Genomic DNA, 17,149 nt, shown 5'->3' on the forward strand with positions numbered 1-17,149 from the left:
TCCATTCTTTCTAAAACCACCCAATTAATAGCTTTCCTTTATCCATTTATTATTAATATTATTAAATAATATTATTAATAAACAGTATTTATATAGCACCAACCTTCTATGCAGCGCTGTATATTAAATAGGGGTTGCAAATGACAGACAGATACAAACAATGACACAGGAGGAGGAGAGGATCCTGCCCAGAAGTATTTACACTTACCCATTTCTTATTTCTTACTTCCTTCTCCCCTTTCTTACTTTGTTTTGCCCTTCCTTTCCAAGTCTCTTTTTTTGTTTTTCTCTTCTTCTTTTCAACCTGTTCCTTTCTTTTCCCCCTCCTGTTATTCATCCTCCTTTCTTTTTTCTTTCCTTCTCTTCCTACATTTCCTTACTCACTCCCTTCCTTTCACCCATTCTCTTTTCACCTGTTTTTCCTTTTTCCTCTGTTCCCCCATCTTTTTCCTCTGTTCCCCCATCTTTTTCCTCTGTTCCCCCATCTTTTCCCTCTGTTCCCCCATCTTTTCCTTTGCTATCTTTGTTTCTTCCTCCGTCCAATCCATTTCTTTCACTCTTCCTTCCTTTTTATCCTTCCTATCTTTATAAATTCTGTCATACTTTGTTCCTACCTTTAAAGTTTATGTAATGCCAAATGTTTTCTTTTTAGTTCTAGAAAAAGTAAATTAAAACCACTTTCACGTTTTATCATAGCTTTTTCCTGCTAGAGGGATTTTGTTTCTCTTACTGTTAAGGTAATTTACAGTAAAAGCAAGTGAGAGGAAATGTCCCCCAAAGTCCGAGGAGTTTCCGTCTTAGACAGTGGTCCCTTAAAAAAAAGTCCATATCAAAAGGTTTTTAATTTTATCTGCTGCGCTCATAGCAACTCTTTCATTTTCTTATTTTTACTTAATTTGCATTTTAGTGACAAATAGAATGAATCTCCCCAGAGGAGAAATAGTAGTACAAACATAACCAAGGAGCTAACCCTGTACAGTCTATAAAAAATATAAACATTTTCCTGTACATTCACTTTCATTCCTATATGTTATTCCTTTCCTATTCCTTCCTTTACATTTCTCTCCTTGTTAAGATCTGGTTTTAGGGGTAACAATAAAAGGAGCCCATTGGGTTTGGAATAACAGAACCAGTATTGCTGAGTAATAGAACACTATACATGCTGCAGAATCATGCATCTGTCGTCTGATCTTTATCATTACTTGCAGAGTCACTGACCTGGAACAAGCATATGTGCACATTAGTTGTGCAGACACTTGATATGACTTGATTGCAAGTCAGCAATGGCAGCCCCCCTATTTCTGTACTGACATGCTAATTATATAAATTCTTAAGTTGTACTGTATGTTTTTAGTGATTTTCACTATTCATATATCTAACGATTGTACAGCAATTTGGCTGCTCCTGTAAGTCTTGCTCTGAGAGTGTTAGAAAACATTGTGACTTATCATGTTCCAGGTCTTTCTAGGTAACAATAAACTCACACCAGAGAATGTTTTCCGTGAATTAGGCTTCTGATTGAGAACAATTGAGTTTCTATGAATGAAGCGATATGGCTTTGTGATTTCTGTCCAGCATTCATACCGAGCCAGCCAGATGTATAAATAATGGGTCACTTCTGGCTGGATGGAGATTTCCTGTTGGGGGGGCACTAGGGAATCCCATGGAGTGTAACAGCAGATGTGAACTCTTTCAGACATGTTTGTGCTTCTGCTTGGCTTGACCTGACACTTGCATTTAGAACTTTCCCTCTTGATCGGTCTAAACTGTGTGGATCTGCCTACAATCATAAATATCAAAGCTTGCACATGCTCACACTGATATATCCCAATTATTAAAGCCATATAAATACAATACCCTTTTATATACTGTATAATAAATAATGATAATGAAGTTTAAAATTGTTTGGTTGTCAGGTTTTAGAAAAAGTGATATATATTAATATATTTTGCAAATATATATTGCAAATTATAATAGTGTGCTAAGTTTAATAACCAGTCAGTGTTGGATTTTCTGTTGTTCGTTCATACATTTCTGTATCCACTTTTCTTTGTACCTCTCCTTATTGAATAAGCTCAAATTCGTATCATAATGGGTGCAGTAACACAAAGCAATCAAAGTTTTGAGGTTTTTGGGAATCCAACTTCATATTTTACATACATGCTATTATAATGGCCTTTGTGGATTTCCTTTTGTTTGCTTTTAAATGGCTTTACATTCCCATACATGAATCAGCTGAAGTGCAGGTCAGTAGGACATCATCTGCAAGTCAAATGCACCATTCAGACCGAATAATCTCAGACATGTCTAATACTGAAATCAAAAATGCATTGTGTCCACTATTGTATGTGCACCTTAAATCTATGAATTGTAATTGTGACCACCTATGTTTTTTTATAGTTACCATTGAAATATTTATAACTGGGCTGAATGGGCTATGTGGTCATATTTATAAAAATTTTTACCCTCTTATTCCACAGATAAACAACATGAAGTGGAGATGCCAACACCGGCCCAGAAAGAAAAGGAAAAGAAGAAGAGACCCATGTCTCAGATTAGTGGGGTGAAGAAATTAATGCACAGCTCTAGTCTCACAAACTCAAATATCCCCAGGTTTGGAGTAAAAAGTGAAAATGAAGAATCTCTAGCCAAGGTGAGATATAGAGATTTGTGCCCCAAATGTGTATGTCTTCTCCCTCACATGATGCTAGTCTTTCAAGAGATTTGAGCCCAAGAAGTAAATGTCTGCTCCCTATGTGCAGCTAATATATCTATTTCCAGTTACATGCACATAAATGAAATAATCGTTACACCAGATCATATATAGACAGGGACTGGCAGTGCTCCATGCACCATTAATATAATTATGACCAACGGACTTTTCTCTACACATGTATTTTATATAGTACTTTGAAACCCCCAAAAAGAAACCCTGTACACTGCTAGGCTTCACAAAGCATTGGCACCTGGTACATAAACGATCTACTGAACCTCATGACTGACTGTTAAAATAGTAATAAAGAAAATTTGTAGTATGAGAAATATGGAGCTGCTGTTGATTCCCAAGAAAGTCAAATAAAGTCATTACTCTTTATCTGCATGCTTGATTGTGGCCAGTGCCTTACAGTATAAAAGGCACTGGATCAACATGATAGCCAAGCATGTAGAATCAGCAATAGCAGCATTTATATTCTCTTACTACAGGATTTGGAGGCTGTTAGTTTTACCCTAGGAGGTATTCAGCCTTCCTTTGAATGGATTTTGGCACATTGAATGTGGCACTCACAGGCACTCCCTAGGGAAGATATGCAAAACTAATACAAGGTAAGAAGAAATGGGCTAGAGATACAACCCACCAATGCTTTCAGAACTTCAATGACATTTATAGTCATTTAGTATATCTATACCTTTACTTCATCACTTATGTAATCAAAAATTATACAGATCACTATAGTCTACTCAGAACTTTGAGGGCATCTGTAAATGTTCTCTGCTGTCTATCTTAGTAGCTATTTTTATTCCAATTTCTAATATTTTTGGCAGAACAAGGTTTTTTTCTATGCACAGTGGTAATTAATTCATGGCATCCTCCTACACACCATTTGTTCTTTGAACGATCAGCTAGAAAAGCACTTACAGAACGTTCCATACAACATGTACAAAACCTCTAGCTGGGGAATAAAGCCTTCAGTCATACAACTATTCCAGACTTTCCATGCCACAGCTTCATGTGACTGCTTTTAACTGTTCTTTGTACTTTTTTTCTACTTTATGATCATCAGGAACTTGAAGATGTGAACAAATGGGGCCTTAATATTTTTAAAGTAGCTGATTTTTCCGGAAATCGTCCTCTAACAGTCGTCATGCACACAATATTTCAGGTATATAAATATATTGTTTTTCTATACACGTTCCTTTTTTTGCTTTCCTTTCTGTGGATTAATCCCCCCTTTCTGTGTTCTCTCTGCAGGAACGGGATTTATTGAAGACCTTTAAGATACCGACAGACACTTTAATTACATACTTAATGACTCTAGAAGATCATTATCATGCCGATGTGGCTTACCATAATAACATACATGCTGCGGATGTTGCACAGTCTACTCATGTGCTGCTATCCACGCCAGCTTTGGAGGTACGCACTGCTTAATGGCATCATCAGGTGCTTGGGGTATTTTGATTGGCGACTAGCTAAGCTATGATAAAAGTGCAGTAACACGTGCAACCCAATATGATTTAGGTGAAGAGTAAAGAATGACATGGTTATTATACTTCACTCCGGTATTGATCTTCTGCACTGAATAATTGCATAGGTGATGGTAGTAACTTACTAATACCCCTCCATTCTATATTGATTCCCCTCTAGTACAATACTTACCATCCTATTTCCTCAGCTGTCTAGAACTTTATTTTCAGTGTGTTGACCAAAAACAAAACAACAAAAAAGGTGTTGACCCATCACAGCTCATTTTCTATTTGGTACATGCAGCTTTTATTTCAGTAAAAATGATTATTGAACCATAGATATGCTGTGGTTCCAAACTCTCAAGTGCAGTAAAGTAAAGGTGTCATGGACAAAGAGGATCCTGCTACTTGTTACTTAACCTTCAGAGAGTGTTGTGATCCTTTTCAGCAGTTACTACATCCTGTCCTTCTCCTAGTTTAAGTGTTTTAATTTACCCATCGATTGAATGAGAATGGTTGAAAGCGCTCTTGATCCTGCGGTACAAGGCTGAGGTCAACCACAAGTCTGAAATGTCCCCTCCTGTTTCCTAAGAAAGCATTATACAGGTTCACTTACAAGCCAGAAGAAGCATAGAGTGGGAAATAACCTAATTTTTAGAATTTGTACAGTAGATTATGCTATCAATAAAGACCGAACCTGCAATTTACAACCCTGTCATACAAAATGTGTATTATGGGGGTAATTATATTGTTGTTGTTCTTTTGTTGAATAATATTGCCAGTACTTGGAATTTTAAAATATCCGAAATACTAACATGCTGAAAATTCTCTGTTCTTGTTTTCAGGCTGTTTTTACCGACCTGGAAATTCTCGCTGCAATTTTTGCAAGTGCAATACATGATGTTGATCATCCCGGCGTCTCCAATCAGTTTCTTATCAACACAAGTAAGTTTCAAAGGAAGTACTAAGAATTTGGATGGCCTTACCTCCAGCTGGAGCTTTTACTTGTTTTTCACACCTGTGAAATGTTTAAATTGAATCTCTAGCTATCAGTTTTAGATGGAGGGGGGAAGGATCAAAACATCTTCAGGTTAAATATTGCAGAAAGCAAAATGAGGGTGTGGGATGCTGCATTTCCTATAGCAATGGGAATGATTACCCTTAGAAAGCTTCCTCAGGCATAGTGGCTGAAAAGAAGGGTCTAGGTAGAAAGGGGGAAGATGCCAAAAGTAGAACTTATCCAATTTTAAATTTATCTTAAGCCATGAATCAGTAGTTTTATTGCAGACAATTTTCCTATCATTTACTTTTTCCCTCCCTTCTTGCCACAGTAAAATCAGGATAGGAAGTGAGAGGGAGTCCCCTCCACACTCCCCAGCCAGAGCCACAAATAGCAAAAAGAAAACTTGTTATATAATCCAAACCTTCAATACTGGTCCTAGCAGCACATAAGTGTACTTAAACAGATGTCCCTTTTAAGAAAATAGTATGTGCTTGTTCTCTTCTGCAGTTGAAGTGTGAACAAGCCTTTATTTTGTCTCCTAGTAGTCACATTCATCCAATCTCATGCCTCTTTTATCGATTCTCTCACAGTCGACAGTTATAATTTTGCTCCACTTCCTTAGGTGTAATTAGGTAGTTTTTTTTAAAGTTGGCAAACTTAAGGAAATGAAAAATTAACGATATAATGCCTGCAAGAACTGTCAGCATGTGCAAAAGCTGTTAGCTTCTACAGATAGTGTATGTTATTACTTAATTACTTGTTATTACTTAATTTCCTTTACTTTATATTGGCTCTTTGCTGAGAGTTGGTGTAGACTGCTCTGACTAGGAATGATTGGTACTTTTCAAATATACATATGGTTGCTCCTGTGAGAGAGAAAAACATCCAGACTTGTGCTTTAAAGGCTCATAAGGACATTTTGGGGATGAGGATTTTTGCAACTACAAAAATTTAGCTAAAATTTTGTAATACTATTGCAAAATTAAAAAAGTAAAAGGATTATTCTATTAAAACATTCTGTACAATGTAAAAAAAAGTTCACCTTTATAATAGGGACTTGGTAAAATAGATTATCTCAGTGCCAGTCTATTTCAAGATTTTTATCCTATCATTCACATTGCAGCCACTGTTATTTTGTGGCTGCAAAGAGTGAACAGATTATTGTAACATATCTCAGTGACCTGCTCTTTCCGTCATTTGTCTTCTATTTCAGACACAAACGTGACAGGAAAGAGAGCAGAGAATGATATTGTTTTATAAGCTAGTCAATAGTCATAGTCAATGATGATCTGCAGGTTTTTTAATGAAGGAACTACAAGATCTCATCGTAATTTTGGCTCCTGACATTTGTATTGTCGCACCTACAGCAGTTGCCATTCCCTCCTTGTGGAAACCATCTCTGAGACCCCCAGAAATCTTTTGTCCAACGTCCAGGGTTTTCTTTTTTTCTAACATTCTGTGTTGCCTGCGTCTAAATATATTTCTTAGATTTCAGCTTTGTGCTTGGTAACCAGAGGGATACCCTAGAGTGCAAAAATCAATGTGGTGACTCATTCCTTGCAAATGAAAGGAGAATGTGGAAGAGGAGCGGTTTGTGCGGCTACATAGACTTTTCATTGACTTAACCTCTTAACGTCCTCTTCTGGCCATGGGCTTGGTAAACACCACCAAGTCATTGTGTCTAAGTTTCATCAGATATATTTTGAAGATGACGATATTTAGGTAGATATCTGCCATAAAAAAATCATAACAAACTCCATAATTCCAAAAAAATTGCTGCATTTGTTCTGTAATCACAACAGCATCAGTACCTAAACAGTAAATATTTTATTAGTATTAAAATTATTTGTATTACTTTTATTATCATTGGTATTAGCCTTATCAATGTAAGCAAGCAGCAATAATGTGCAATTGGTTAATTCTGTTCTAAAGAAAGATGCACTTCAGTATGTTGCAAATAAACCATTTCAGAAAGATTCTACATCCTTGAACTCCTCCTGGGTGCTGTTAAAGCCTATTTCCAACTAATTTTCTGCTGTGTAGTCTCACTATCTGACAAGTGTAGAAGACGGTGCAGAAACCTTAAGTGTTCCGAACAATTTAAAATGCAATATGTTAGTGATGCAATGTAGTTTACCTGAAAGCATGTTTAATTATTACTAAAGTTTCATAGATGTGTAAATGTGCAGCTTTTATTGAGATATCTCCAATTAAGATGGTACTCCCATTAAGTTTCTTGTAAGGTATTTCCTGTATAAGGTGACAGTGCTTTGTCTTTGTTTTGTACTTAATAAACTGGATCGTAACCCTGTCACTTATTTCCATTTGGAAACTGTAAGTGACCCTGCCAATACTCACTGTGCAGGCATATTTTGCTTGTGCTACCATCAGGGAGCCCAAGCCGAACAATATCGTGCAGCCTCCACTGCAACACATGCATATAGGCACGAAGAAGGGATTAAAAATCTGTGGAAACCATTTTTTCTAAAACTTAAAAATACAATAAATTAATGACGATACACCACGTTTTATATAAAAAAATCACATCTTGTTAGGGTTTACATCTACTTTAAATAGAATATTAGGACTAAATCCAGTTACTGCATGACAACTAATACTGAAAACTTTTCCAGGGACAGGAAAAAAATTTGACAAACTTGTTCTTTTAAAGCAAAGCATTCTAAGTTTTGCATTTTTTGCCTGTACTATTGGTCTTGGTGATATTTAGTTGCTGCAGACCTTTCTGTTCCCCATATCACCGAGTGCATTTCTATCAGTGCAGCTCAGATGGTGGCGCAGGTCATTATACAGGTGCAATAGGCTGAGGCTGGCAGCATGCCTGGACCAGTATGAATAAAGATCCAACTCTGTGGTTTCTGTTGGGTAATAAGTGTGTGCTCCACATGAATCCACAGCTATCATTTATCACGTCAGACCTGTCCTTATTTGTATGGATTCACGCTGCTTCGTTGCAATTGAAGCAATCAGGCAATCATATCCTGTAATTAACACAGACAAGTTTCTGACATCCCCCCCCCCCCCCCCTTATCCCCTGTGTTGCGTCTGCTAAAATGTTCTTTGATTTACTTCCAGACTCAGAATTAGCCTTGATGTACAATGACTCATCTGTTCTGGAGAACCACCATTTAGCTGTGGGTTTCAAGCTGCTACAAGAAGAGAACTGTGACATTTTCCAGAACTTGACCAAAAAGCAAAGACAATCATTACGGAAAATGGTCATTGACATAGTAAGTACACTTTGTTTCCCAACAGCAGCTTTACGTTCTGTTTGTTCTTACTCTGAAAAGAAATGCTTCTGTTAATCACTTTCAAAAGAGTGATTTGTCTTCCACCATGTTGGTATTAAACAAAGCACATATGCCCACAACTTTACTGTGTAATATATGAGCTAAAGCTAATTGCATTTTATCGGTACCCTGAGCAGAGGTTTGCCCTTTCTATCCTTGATAGCTTCAGTGTAGTTCAGGGCCAGATGTACATATTTATGACAAAGGACAAGAGCCTAGGCTGCAAATGTGACCCCCAGTGACACAGAAAACACGTAGTGAGCATTCACAAGGCTAGCAAAGCAGACAAAAACCTGCATTGAAAAATCGAGCCTAGCAGGTTAAAACTTAAGGTTGTTTGTCTGTAGGGTGCTGTAAGCTCAGCCATGGTCTGCGCAGCTTGGGAAGTTTCCATTTTGTTCTATCCCAAAAAGCATTCTCTGCATTCCCAAAGACCAGCAGGAAAGAAAAAATACTACTATGACGCATGTAGTGTGTACTGAAAGGTGTATTGATAGAGAAAAATTTGGTAGCGGAAGTCTGTTGGAAGAGGAACACCAGGTTAATTCTTCTTAGTGGCCTTATGCATCATAATGTTTCAGATATAGGTCAGGAAAGGTCTACGTAAGGTTTAATATTACATGAAAACTTTAACTTTTAACTAGCCAGAGACATCAGGCAGACCAAGGGGATTACATGTTACTAAAAATTAAATTCAAAATACTTTGAATACTGTCAAAAGGCCCAAAACATCAGTGTTGTAAATAATTATTCTTTTTGTTAAATAAAACTTGACACTTTAATACACCCTTCAGTTTCCTCCTTCTAAAGATTGCTACAAAGTCCACTGAAAAACACAGGAAGAGTTAGAATGCTCTTATGATGAATCCACAGTAGGATTCATTTTAGGGAGAGGAAAACCTGATTGCTCCCAGGTAATATTATCAAGGATACCTGTACTTAGTGTTAAAATGTAAAGTCATACCTTATGTTTTAGTATTTGCCTGTGGCTGTATAGAAATAACTTAGTGAGTGGAATATTTGTCCTTAGTAGAACCCTTTGAAGGGTTTCCAATCTTACTGTTAGAATTTTTTAAATACCTTTTTTCTTATGGAAACTTATCAGAAAGAGCTGGGACAACTAAAAGTAATCGTAAAAAACACACAAAACCCAGAGAATGGCAGAAACAGAATTGAGAATTATGGCAGAAAGATTTTGTTTGTTTAAGGCAGAAACTAAACCCAAAAATTTTAAATTTGCTATCAGACAAGTCCTTTTTTCCAGAAAGGACAGGCATATGAGAAGTCAGCAGCTTACTCCGCTCAACAAACACCACCTTTTCGGTGGACTGATCCATAAAAGATCCGAATGTTTTTAGCCAACTAGTATTTCAGTTACTGGCAGGCTGTGATTTCAAGTTTTCTTACTATTTGCTTGCCGACTAAAATCTTCTTCATCTTGTGCAGAAGGTGTGATAGCCGGGATATTTTCTGCATTCCTAACAGGAACATTTCTTCTTGTTTTCATCCACCTTGTATACAGAAATAACAAGAGGCAGCTGAGAAGCTTCTGTCACACATTGCTTGTATTTGTCAGGATTTATTTACTGTCCCAGTTTAATTCTATAAAACTTTATGTCACCTAGGTGGATGAATCAGACATTTATGGTATTTAAGAAAGACCTGTCATTGTGACTACTGATTTAACCAGCAGGGTGTACAAATCGTATATCCTGCTTCCCCATTTCTTAGTATGGCCCAAGCTAGGTTGTTTGATCTTCTGTAGACCTACAAATGACTTTATTTCTATTGCATATATTGCTAAGTAAGACACATGAATAGCTTGTTTTTCATATGAAAATTCACAACGAACCCATAGATTAAAAAAGTGTCAGCCTTAGTGAGCAGCAAATAAAGTAAAAGGAAAGCAGTACCCAAAGCTTCTTCTAGTTTTGAATGGGCACAGATGGGTTGGATAACTTGTATACACTGACATTGGACAAACAGGAAAAAATCTGACGTGTGGTTCTCCTTTATTCTTCATCTGCCTTGGCAGATCAATGAATGGGCGATCAGGAATGACTGCTGTGCATTTCAGTGGTAAAAAGCACTGCGTAGTGCTGCTAATCCCCCACCAGCACCATGGAACATAACGTCGCTTTGTGTAAAGTGCTAGTTCGTTCATCTGTCACTGGAAACAAAGGTTATCTTACATGTGTATATAGCCTTAGATGTCTCCTTCTCTTTCAGACCAGACCATGATATATGACCAAATGATGTAAATCACAAAAACTGGTTCCACAAAAATACAAATATATTATTAGGTAACTAAAACATAGAGAATTGACATCAATATTCCAGACAGAATAAACAGTAGAAATTAATCTGGATTGTAATAAACTAGGAGAGAATCACTGACAAATTTCTGGACTCTTCTTGCTCGTATTCCCTGAGTTATACTTGCAGCTCTGTGCCTGACCTACTTGTCATTTGTCAGTTGATTCCTGGTGTCATGTTGTTTCCGCTTATTACAGCGTTTGTATTCTCTGCCATTTCTTCTGCCCAGCCGTCTTCATTATTCCTAAGCGCAGGCACAATGCTGACAGCTGCACAAACCCTGCGCCAGACAAGCAGGATAATCTCAGTATGAGCCCTCAGGACCAAGGGCCTAATTTTGGCATTTCACTTGGGGTGGCAGAAAATTACAACAATGTTTTGGGTCTGTGATTACTTTACCATTAATGATAGACTTCATCTTCTCGAGTAAAACATATTATCTATTATTATGAAACAGGGATTTTTTTTTACAGATGTGTTCAGTTATCTTTACTAATTTAAGAGTTCTAATCATTGCATAGCATTCCATACTGTGTGATGCACAATACCAATACCAACCGTTTTATTAGTTGTATAGCTATAGATTAATAACATGGTTGCATCCTGTTTGTGCTGGATTATACATTTCTGTTTTTTTTTTATAGGTGCTTGCAACAGATATGTCAAAGCATATGAACCTACTGGCTGATTTGAAAACAATGGTTGAAACCAAGAAAGTCACAAGTTCGGGGGTCCTTCTTCTGGATAACTATTCTGACAGGATACAGGTAAGAATAATATGTTTCAGATAATGCAAAGAGCAGCTGTTGTGTGTAAGAATTTACAAACTAAGGCCTTCTGTGGGGATTTGGTATTATCTGAGGTTTTTAGAAAGCTGTGAATAACCTGCATGGGATGGATTGTGTTCAAACAGAACATTATTGTTGGAAACGCTCAATGTTTTGGATAGGTGGAAAAAGAGTTTTTCTTTCTATATTGGTGATGGAACTCTTGACGGGTCCAGCTCACCTTGTTAGGACCGGGGGCCACAATGGTGTTTACAAAGGGATTGTGTTAAAGAAGACTTAAAGTGTACTTAAACTTAAACACTGCCCCCTAATTCTCTACTGCTTAGGCGATTGAGAATGAATGGGAGCACAGAGCCTGACGTAGGTATCCCGGGAGGCTCTTGGGTGCTTCTTCCGAGCATGCCCGCTGAAGGAGCCATTTCAGCTCAAACAGAAAAATTTGCTGATCTCACGCATGCGAAGTGAGTTCTGCAAATTATTTTTTCATCCTATGTCACCTGACCCAGACGCAAGATTGGGTGACAAAGGGTGAAGAACCAGGAAGAAGAGCAGAAGATGGCGGCCCCCAGGGACGAATGTTGGGACAACGCGGGACTTGATGCAGGACATCCCGGGAGTAATCGGACTGCACTGCGGGATTGAAGGTAAGTGTATTTATTTATTTTTTTTGCCATTTTCAGTTTAGTTCCTCTTTAAACTGTAAAAGCTGTGTTCAGAAAACATAGGCAGAGAGCAAAGAACCAGTCACCACTATTGCCTATAGACTTCCTGCTGCATTTCCACATACCCGATATACAATATACAATGTTCTGCGCTATTTACGTGTGATAGGTAATAATAAAGTTGCAGTAGGAGTAGTAACATCGACAAATATCACTCCTAATCTTGAAACTAGCAGTCAAGGGGCACATCCCACAGATTCACGCAGATGTGTCAGAAAAATAAGGGCTTTATTCATATCAGGGATGGGTTTAAGCTGTTAAAATGCTGCTTCTGGCATGTTAAGGTGAAAGCTTTAAGCAGTTATCTAATCACTTAATATATTATATCCTTATTCCCAACTTTTAAATGCCCCTCCCAATCCCATACAGCACTTTCTCAGATGCAGACATGTTTGTATACTGAAAACATTTCACCATGCCATATGACTGGATAGTTTTTTCCCTATGACTTATGATTGCATAGTATTGAGTGCACTTGCACAATGATGCATTTATTTTCCATTAAAGAGCATTAGTATATAAAGATTCCTAGCAGCCTTTCTGTTTCTTGCACATTTTGGGTAATAGGGGGCTGTTTCCTTATTTATCCAGCTATGACTAAATCCCACACAACATGACTCTTCCAGACTGCACTTCGCAGCTAAGAAAGTGTAAATGAAAAAGCAGCCTTGTGCCTTCTGTGTAATATCGCAGCGGGTGATGGTGGTGTTTTTATTTCTATTTTAGGTTCTGCAGAACATGGTACATTGTGCAGATCTCAGCAACCCAACGAAACCTCTGCAGCTTTACCGACATTGGACAGACCGAATAATGGAGGAATTCTTCCGGCAGGGAGATCGAGAGAGGGAGCGAGGAATGGAAATCAGCCCTATGTGTGACAAGCACAATGCCTCTGTGGAAAAATCACAGGTAGATTACAGATGTTTTGTTTCTGAATTCTGGAGATTAAAATGTGGATTGGGATATTTATTTTTGCTGTTAGATTTAAACAGTTCAATGATTTCCGATTTTGTACATTTGTACAGATCTTAACACTGTCACATAAATGCTACTGCCCATCATGGTTTAGAAAATGTTTCCACACCTACAATGCTGCAGCTTTATCCCTGATACACTTAAGAGCACTGACCGATTCTTCCATTTGAACCCAGTCCCCACTTCCTGTCTTCCAGCATGCCTTCTTTTCTTTATTACACACACCTTCCAGTTTCTCTCCAATCCACCATCTAATCTAGTTCACAATCCACAGTACAAAACCTTTTGAAATTTGGATAAATCTCCATGCTATCTCTAGTCTGATACTGTGATCATATTCTCACACAGAGGATTCTCTGACCTTTAAGATGGCTGTCTGTATCCTTGAAAGACGGGAAAACAGTGCTTTGTAAATGTTTATCCAGTTCCTCTTATATGCAGACTATAGTAACTAACAAGTCAAAATTGTGTTTGAAAATTGAAAGACAAAATAAATAGAATACATAGACATATGTGTAACCAAATGAATTTATTTCAATATAAAAAAATTCTCGCATGGCAAATTTTTTATGCCTGTATGCAGATCTGTAATGTTTCTGCAAGATTTTTGCTGCAAAGTACAAAACAGGATTTAGCTAGCAAAGTGATATTTTTAGCTAACCAATAATGAATTGTAAAAAAAAAGGAAAAATAAACAATGCAAGGAGCCATTGATGTGTCATCAGTAATAATTTTTAGAATACATTGCTCACAAAATGTCTAATTTAAACAATATTTTATTATTCATAGCTAAAGGCAATTTCACCTCATATTATTATTCTAATTACTACTACTTTGGTTAATGAAAAATGTCAGTGAATGTTTAACAAATTATCTCTCTTCTACCAGGTTGGGTTCATAGATTACATCGTCCATCCATTGTGGGAAACGTGGGCAGATCTTGTTCACCCCGATGCCCAAGACATACTAGACACACTGGAGGACAATCGAGAATGGTATCAAAGCACAATTCCCCAAAGTCCGTCCCCTGCTCCAGACGAGCAGGAAGAAGGTAGACAAGGCCAAACAGAGAAATTCCAGTTTGAACTAACGCTGGAAGAGGATGGGGAATCAGACACCGAAAAGGACAGTGGCAGTCAAGTAGAAGAAGACACCAGCTGTAGTGACTCGAAGACCCTTTGTACACAGGACTCTGAATCTACAGAGATTCCTCTAGATGAGCAGGTGGAAGAAGAGGAAAACCAGACAGAACCTAGTGCATTAGAGGGAGAACATTCACCCGACACGTAACGGCGTGGAAAGCTCTCTCTCTTAACTCCTTTTTTTTTTTTTAAGTTTTTTGGGTTTTTTTGTTTTCTTTTTAGAAAATGGTCTCCAAAGTGCATGAAACATGCCTCAACACATGCTCACACCTCACGTTCATCTGCCAGGATGTTTGTTGATCAAAACTGACCTAATTTACTCAGTTTGGCACTCAGGAATATTAACAGAAATCCACGTCCACAGCAGTGGAAAGTTAACAGGAAATTGTTGGCAGACAGTGAAAATATTCAAATACTCCAAAAGTATTTTCATGAGGAGTGATAAAGGCAAGAAGATCACATGGCTTTGCTTGCGGTGAGGAACGAGCATTAAGAGATGCACAGTACTGAAGTGCTGGCCTTTTCTAGTGGAAGATTAATGCACATTGCTATCGGGACACATCTTGGATGGTATAGCATTGGGATAACGAGCTGTGGAGATTAACAAAATTTTCTAATTTTAAGTCTTCCTGATAAAACGACTGAAAACACATGAATCTAGAAATTCTGCCGCTCTTTGGGCTGCAACATCCTCTGCATTTTGTATCATATGTAATACAAAGATTTTTTTTGTAGAGCTTTTACTTTTGTTATTAAATATATATTGAAGTATTCTATTTAAAACCGAAAAAAAAAGAAAAAAAAAAGGTACATTCATCCACCACTGTTTTTTTTTCCAAAGAGTAACTTGCAAGTTTTCAGTACAAGTAACGTGCTACACTGGATGATGTCTCCGGGTCGTTTTTTTGCACCTTAGAATTTCATAGCAATTGATCGGACTGTAGAGATTCATTATTTTGTATGCCTGTAAATTTCTTAAGGACACTGTCTTGCAGGAAACCCTTTCAGTACAATTTAGTTTTTAATTCTCTTTTAACGTTCTGATCAGCACAGTACGAATGCATCGCCAACGTTTTCACATACAGTTGTACCAATGTCTGAATCTTCTCCCAACCACAAACTAGGGATCACATTGTCTAGTGGAATGTTTGTATGATTTGCCCACGTGACAAAATTGAAATGTTTTGAAAAGATATGTCGCACTGAATGCCTTTACCTTTCTAGGCCATGATTGGTTTGCAAAGTGTATAAAAAAAAGGTTCAGGCCAATGTTTAAAAAGTACCTTGTTCCTTCTTTGACCCCATGGCAGCATCTATGACTATAGCATGTGCTGTCAGCTGTTTGTGCATCACTAGCAGCCTATACTGGTTTCAGGGTGGGCTTGTTAAATTTAACAGGATCCAAGGAGTTGACTTCACCAAGCCAGATAAGAAAGGACAAGAAAAAGTCAATTTAAAGAGTACATTTTTTCTTAGGAAAAAACAAGACACTCATGCAGCAAACACATAGATCTAAAGTTCCTAATTTCTTGTAGTGTGCCAAAACACTGCCTCTGTTGCACTGACAGTGTTGTCAGCCATCTGGACAAACACCACCCCTCCTTATAGAAAAAGGGCGATGTTCTGTAATACACCTGTGGAAAACTTATTCCGGGCTGATAACATTGCTAGTGCAGCAGAGACAGCTCACTAGAAGAAGTTCAAACAGGCTCAGCAGGTATTTTACAGTACTATATTATTTAAAGATACAAGATTGAGGACATGTGCACGTATTGCTTAGATGTATTGAAGCTTTTTATGTTTTGTTTTTTTTTTTTATTTCCCCCGACATACTTTAGTTGTTCATACATATTATCACAGGTATTTCATTTTCGTGGCGGGAAACATTTAGGTTTGCCCTTAGCAGGATTCATTGTTCTCTGTCATGCTACAAAATGGCAAACTCCACAGTTGCTTGCTGTGGTCCACACTGCACTTTTCTACCAGTTTTAATATACACCTAAAAACATCCCACCTCTGCATATTCCTATCAAACGTCTAATTGTCAGTTATCATTACAAACCAAAAATAACATTTTAATAAACTATACAGAAGTGTATACATCCAACCACACTCAATATATAGCTAGAAATTAAAATAAAACTCTCTGAAGTATTAGTGCTGCAAGAGCAATCTGTCTAGCAAAGCCTTTTGTACTGCTACAAATTGTGTGTCCAGTCCTAAGTTCATCAGTTTTCTGTAGAAATGCATCTTACTGCATGCAAACTAATGTTGTTTGTGTATAATAATGGCCAAAAATATTTTTTGATTTAAAGTATACAAAAACTACTTAAAAAAAACTATATAAAGTTCTTTACAAAGGACGTCGGCCTTTGGCGTAGCCTTAAGTGTCTCTTACTTGTGTTTCACACTTTCAAACCTAGAAAAGTCTCTCTTGCAGTTTGTACCTCCAGCAAACATTTTAGATGCATTGAGTAGTGCTGTCGTACATGTCGAGGATGCTCTGTTCTGCTAGTCATTCATACTGTCCCTCTTCTCTTGCCCATTGAGTGCCTGGAATGTAACAATGAAAAAGCAATATGATTTCCAAAAATAAAGATAGACCTGAAAGGGTTAACAGCTGCACTAATGGAAATTGTTTCATAATACAGATCACATCATCCCATTATTCATGCAAAATGTAAAATAGAAAAACAAATGTAAAAAAAAT

The 17,149-nt window shown here is 37.5% G+C and overlaps 1 protein-coding gene across 6 annotated transcripts in view; it reads left to right on the plus strand.

Annotated features, from left to right (window-relative positions):
- The window catches only part of PDE4D (phosphodiesterase 4D), a 743,908-nt gene extending 727,463 nt beyond the window's left edge, over positions 1-16,445 (plus strand). For all 6 annotated transcript variants that reach the window (XM_072416390.1, XM_072416392.1, XM_072416389.1 and 3 more), the window contains 8 exons: positions 2,481-2,653; positions 3,783-3,881; positions 3,971-4,135; positions 5,031-5,130; positions 8,282-8,436; positions 11,457-11,579; positions 13,049-13,231; positions 14,186-16,445. In XM_072416390.1, coding sequence (XP_072272491.1) covers positions 2,481-2,653; positions 3,783-3,881; positions 3,971-4,135; positions 5,031-5,130; positions 8,282-8,436; positions 11,457-11,579; positions 13,049-13,231; positions 14,186-14,587 — 1,400 coding nt within the window. In that variant the 3' untranslated portion in view covers positions 14,588-16,445. The remainder of the gene's footprint in view (positions 1-2,480; positions 2,654-3,782; positions 3,882-3,970; positions 4,136-5,030; positions 5,131-8,281; positions 8,437-11,456; positions 11,580-13,048; positions 13,232-14,185) is intronic.
- Positions 16,446-17,149: the final 704 nt, after the last annotated feature.

This window comes from Pyxicephalus adspersus, chromosome 6, assembly GCF_032062135.1.
Source record: "Pyxicephalus adspersus chromosome 6, UCB_Pads_2.0, whole genome shotgun sequence".
Classification (NCBI taxonomy): Eukaryota; Metazoa; Chordata; class Amphibia; order Anura; family Pyxicephalidae; genus Pyxicephalus; species Pyxicephalus adspersus.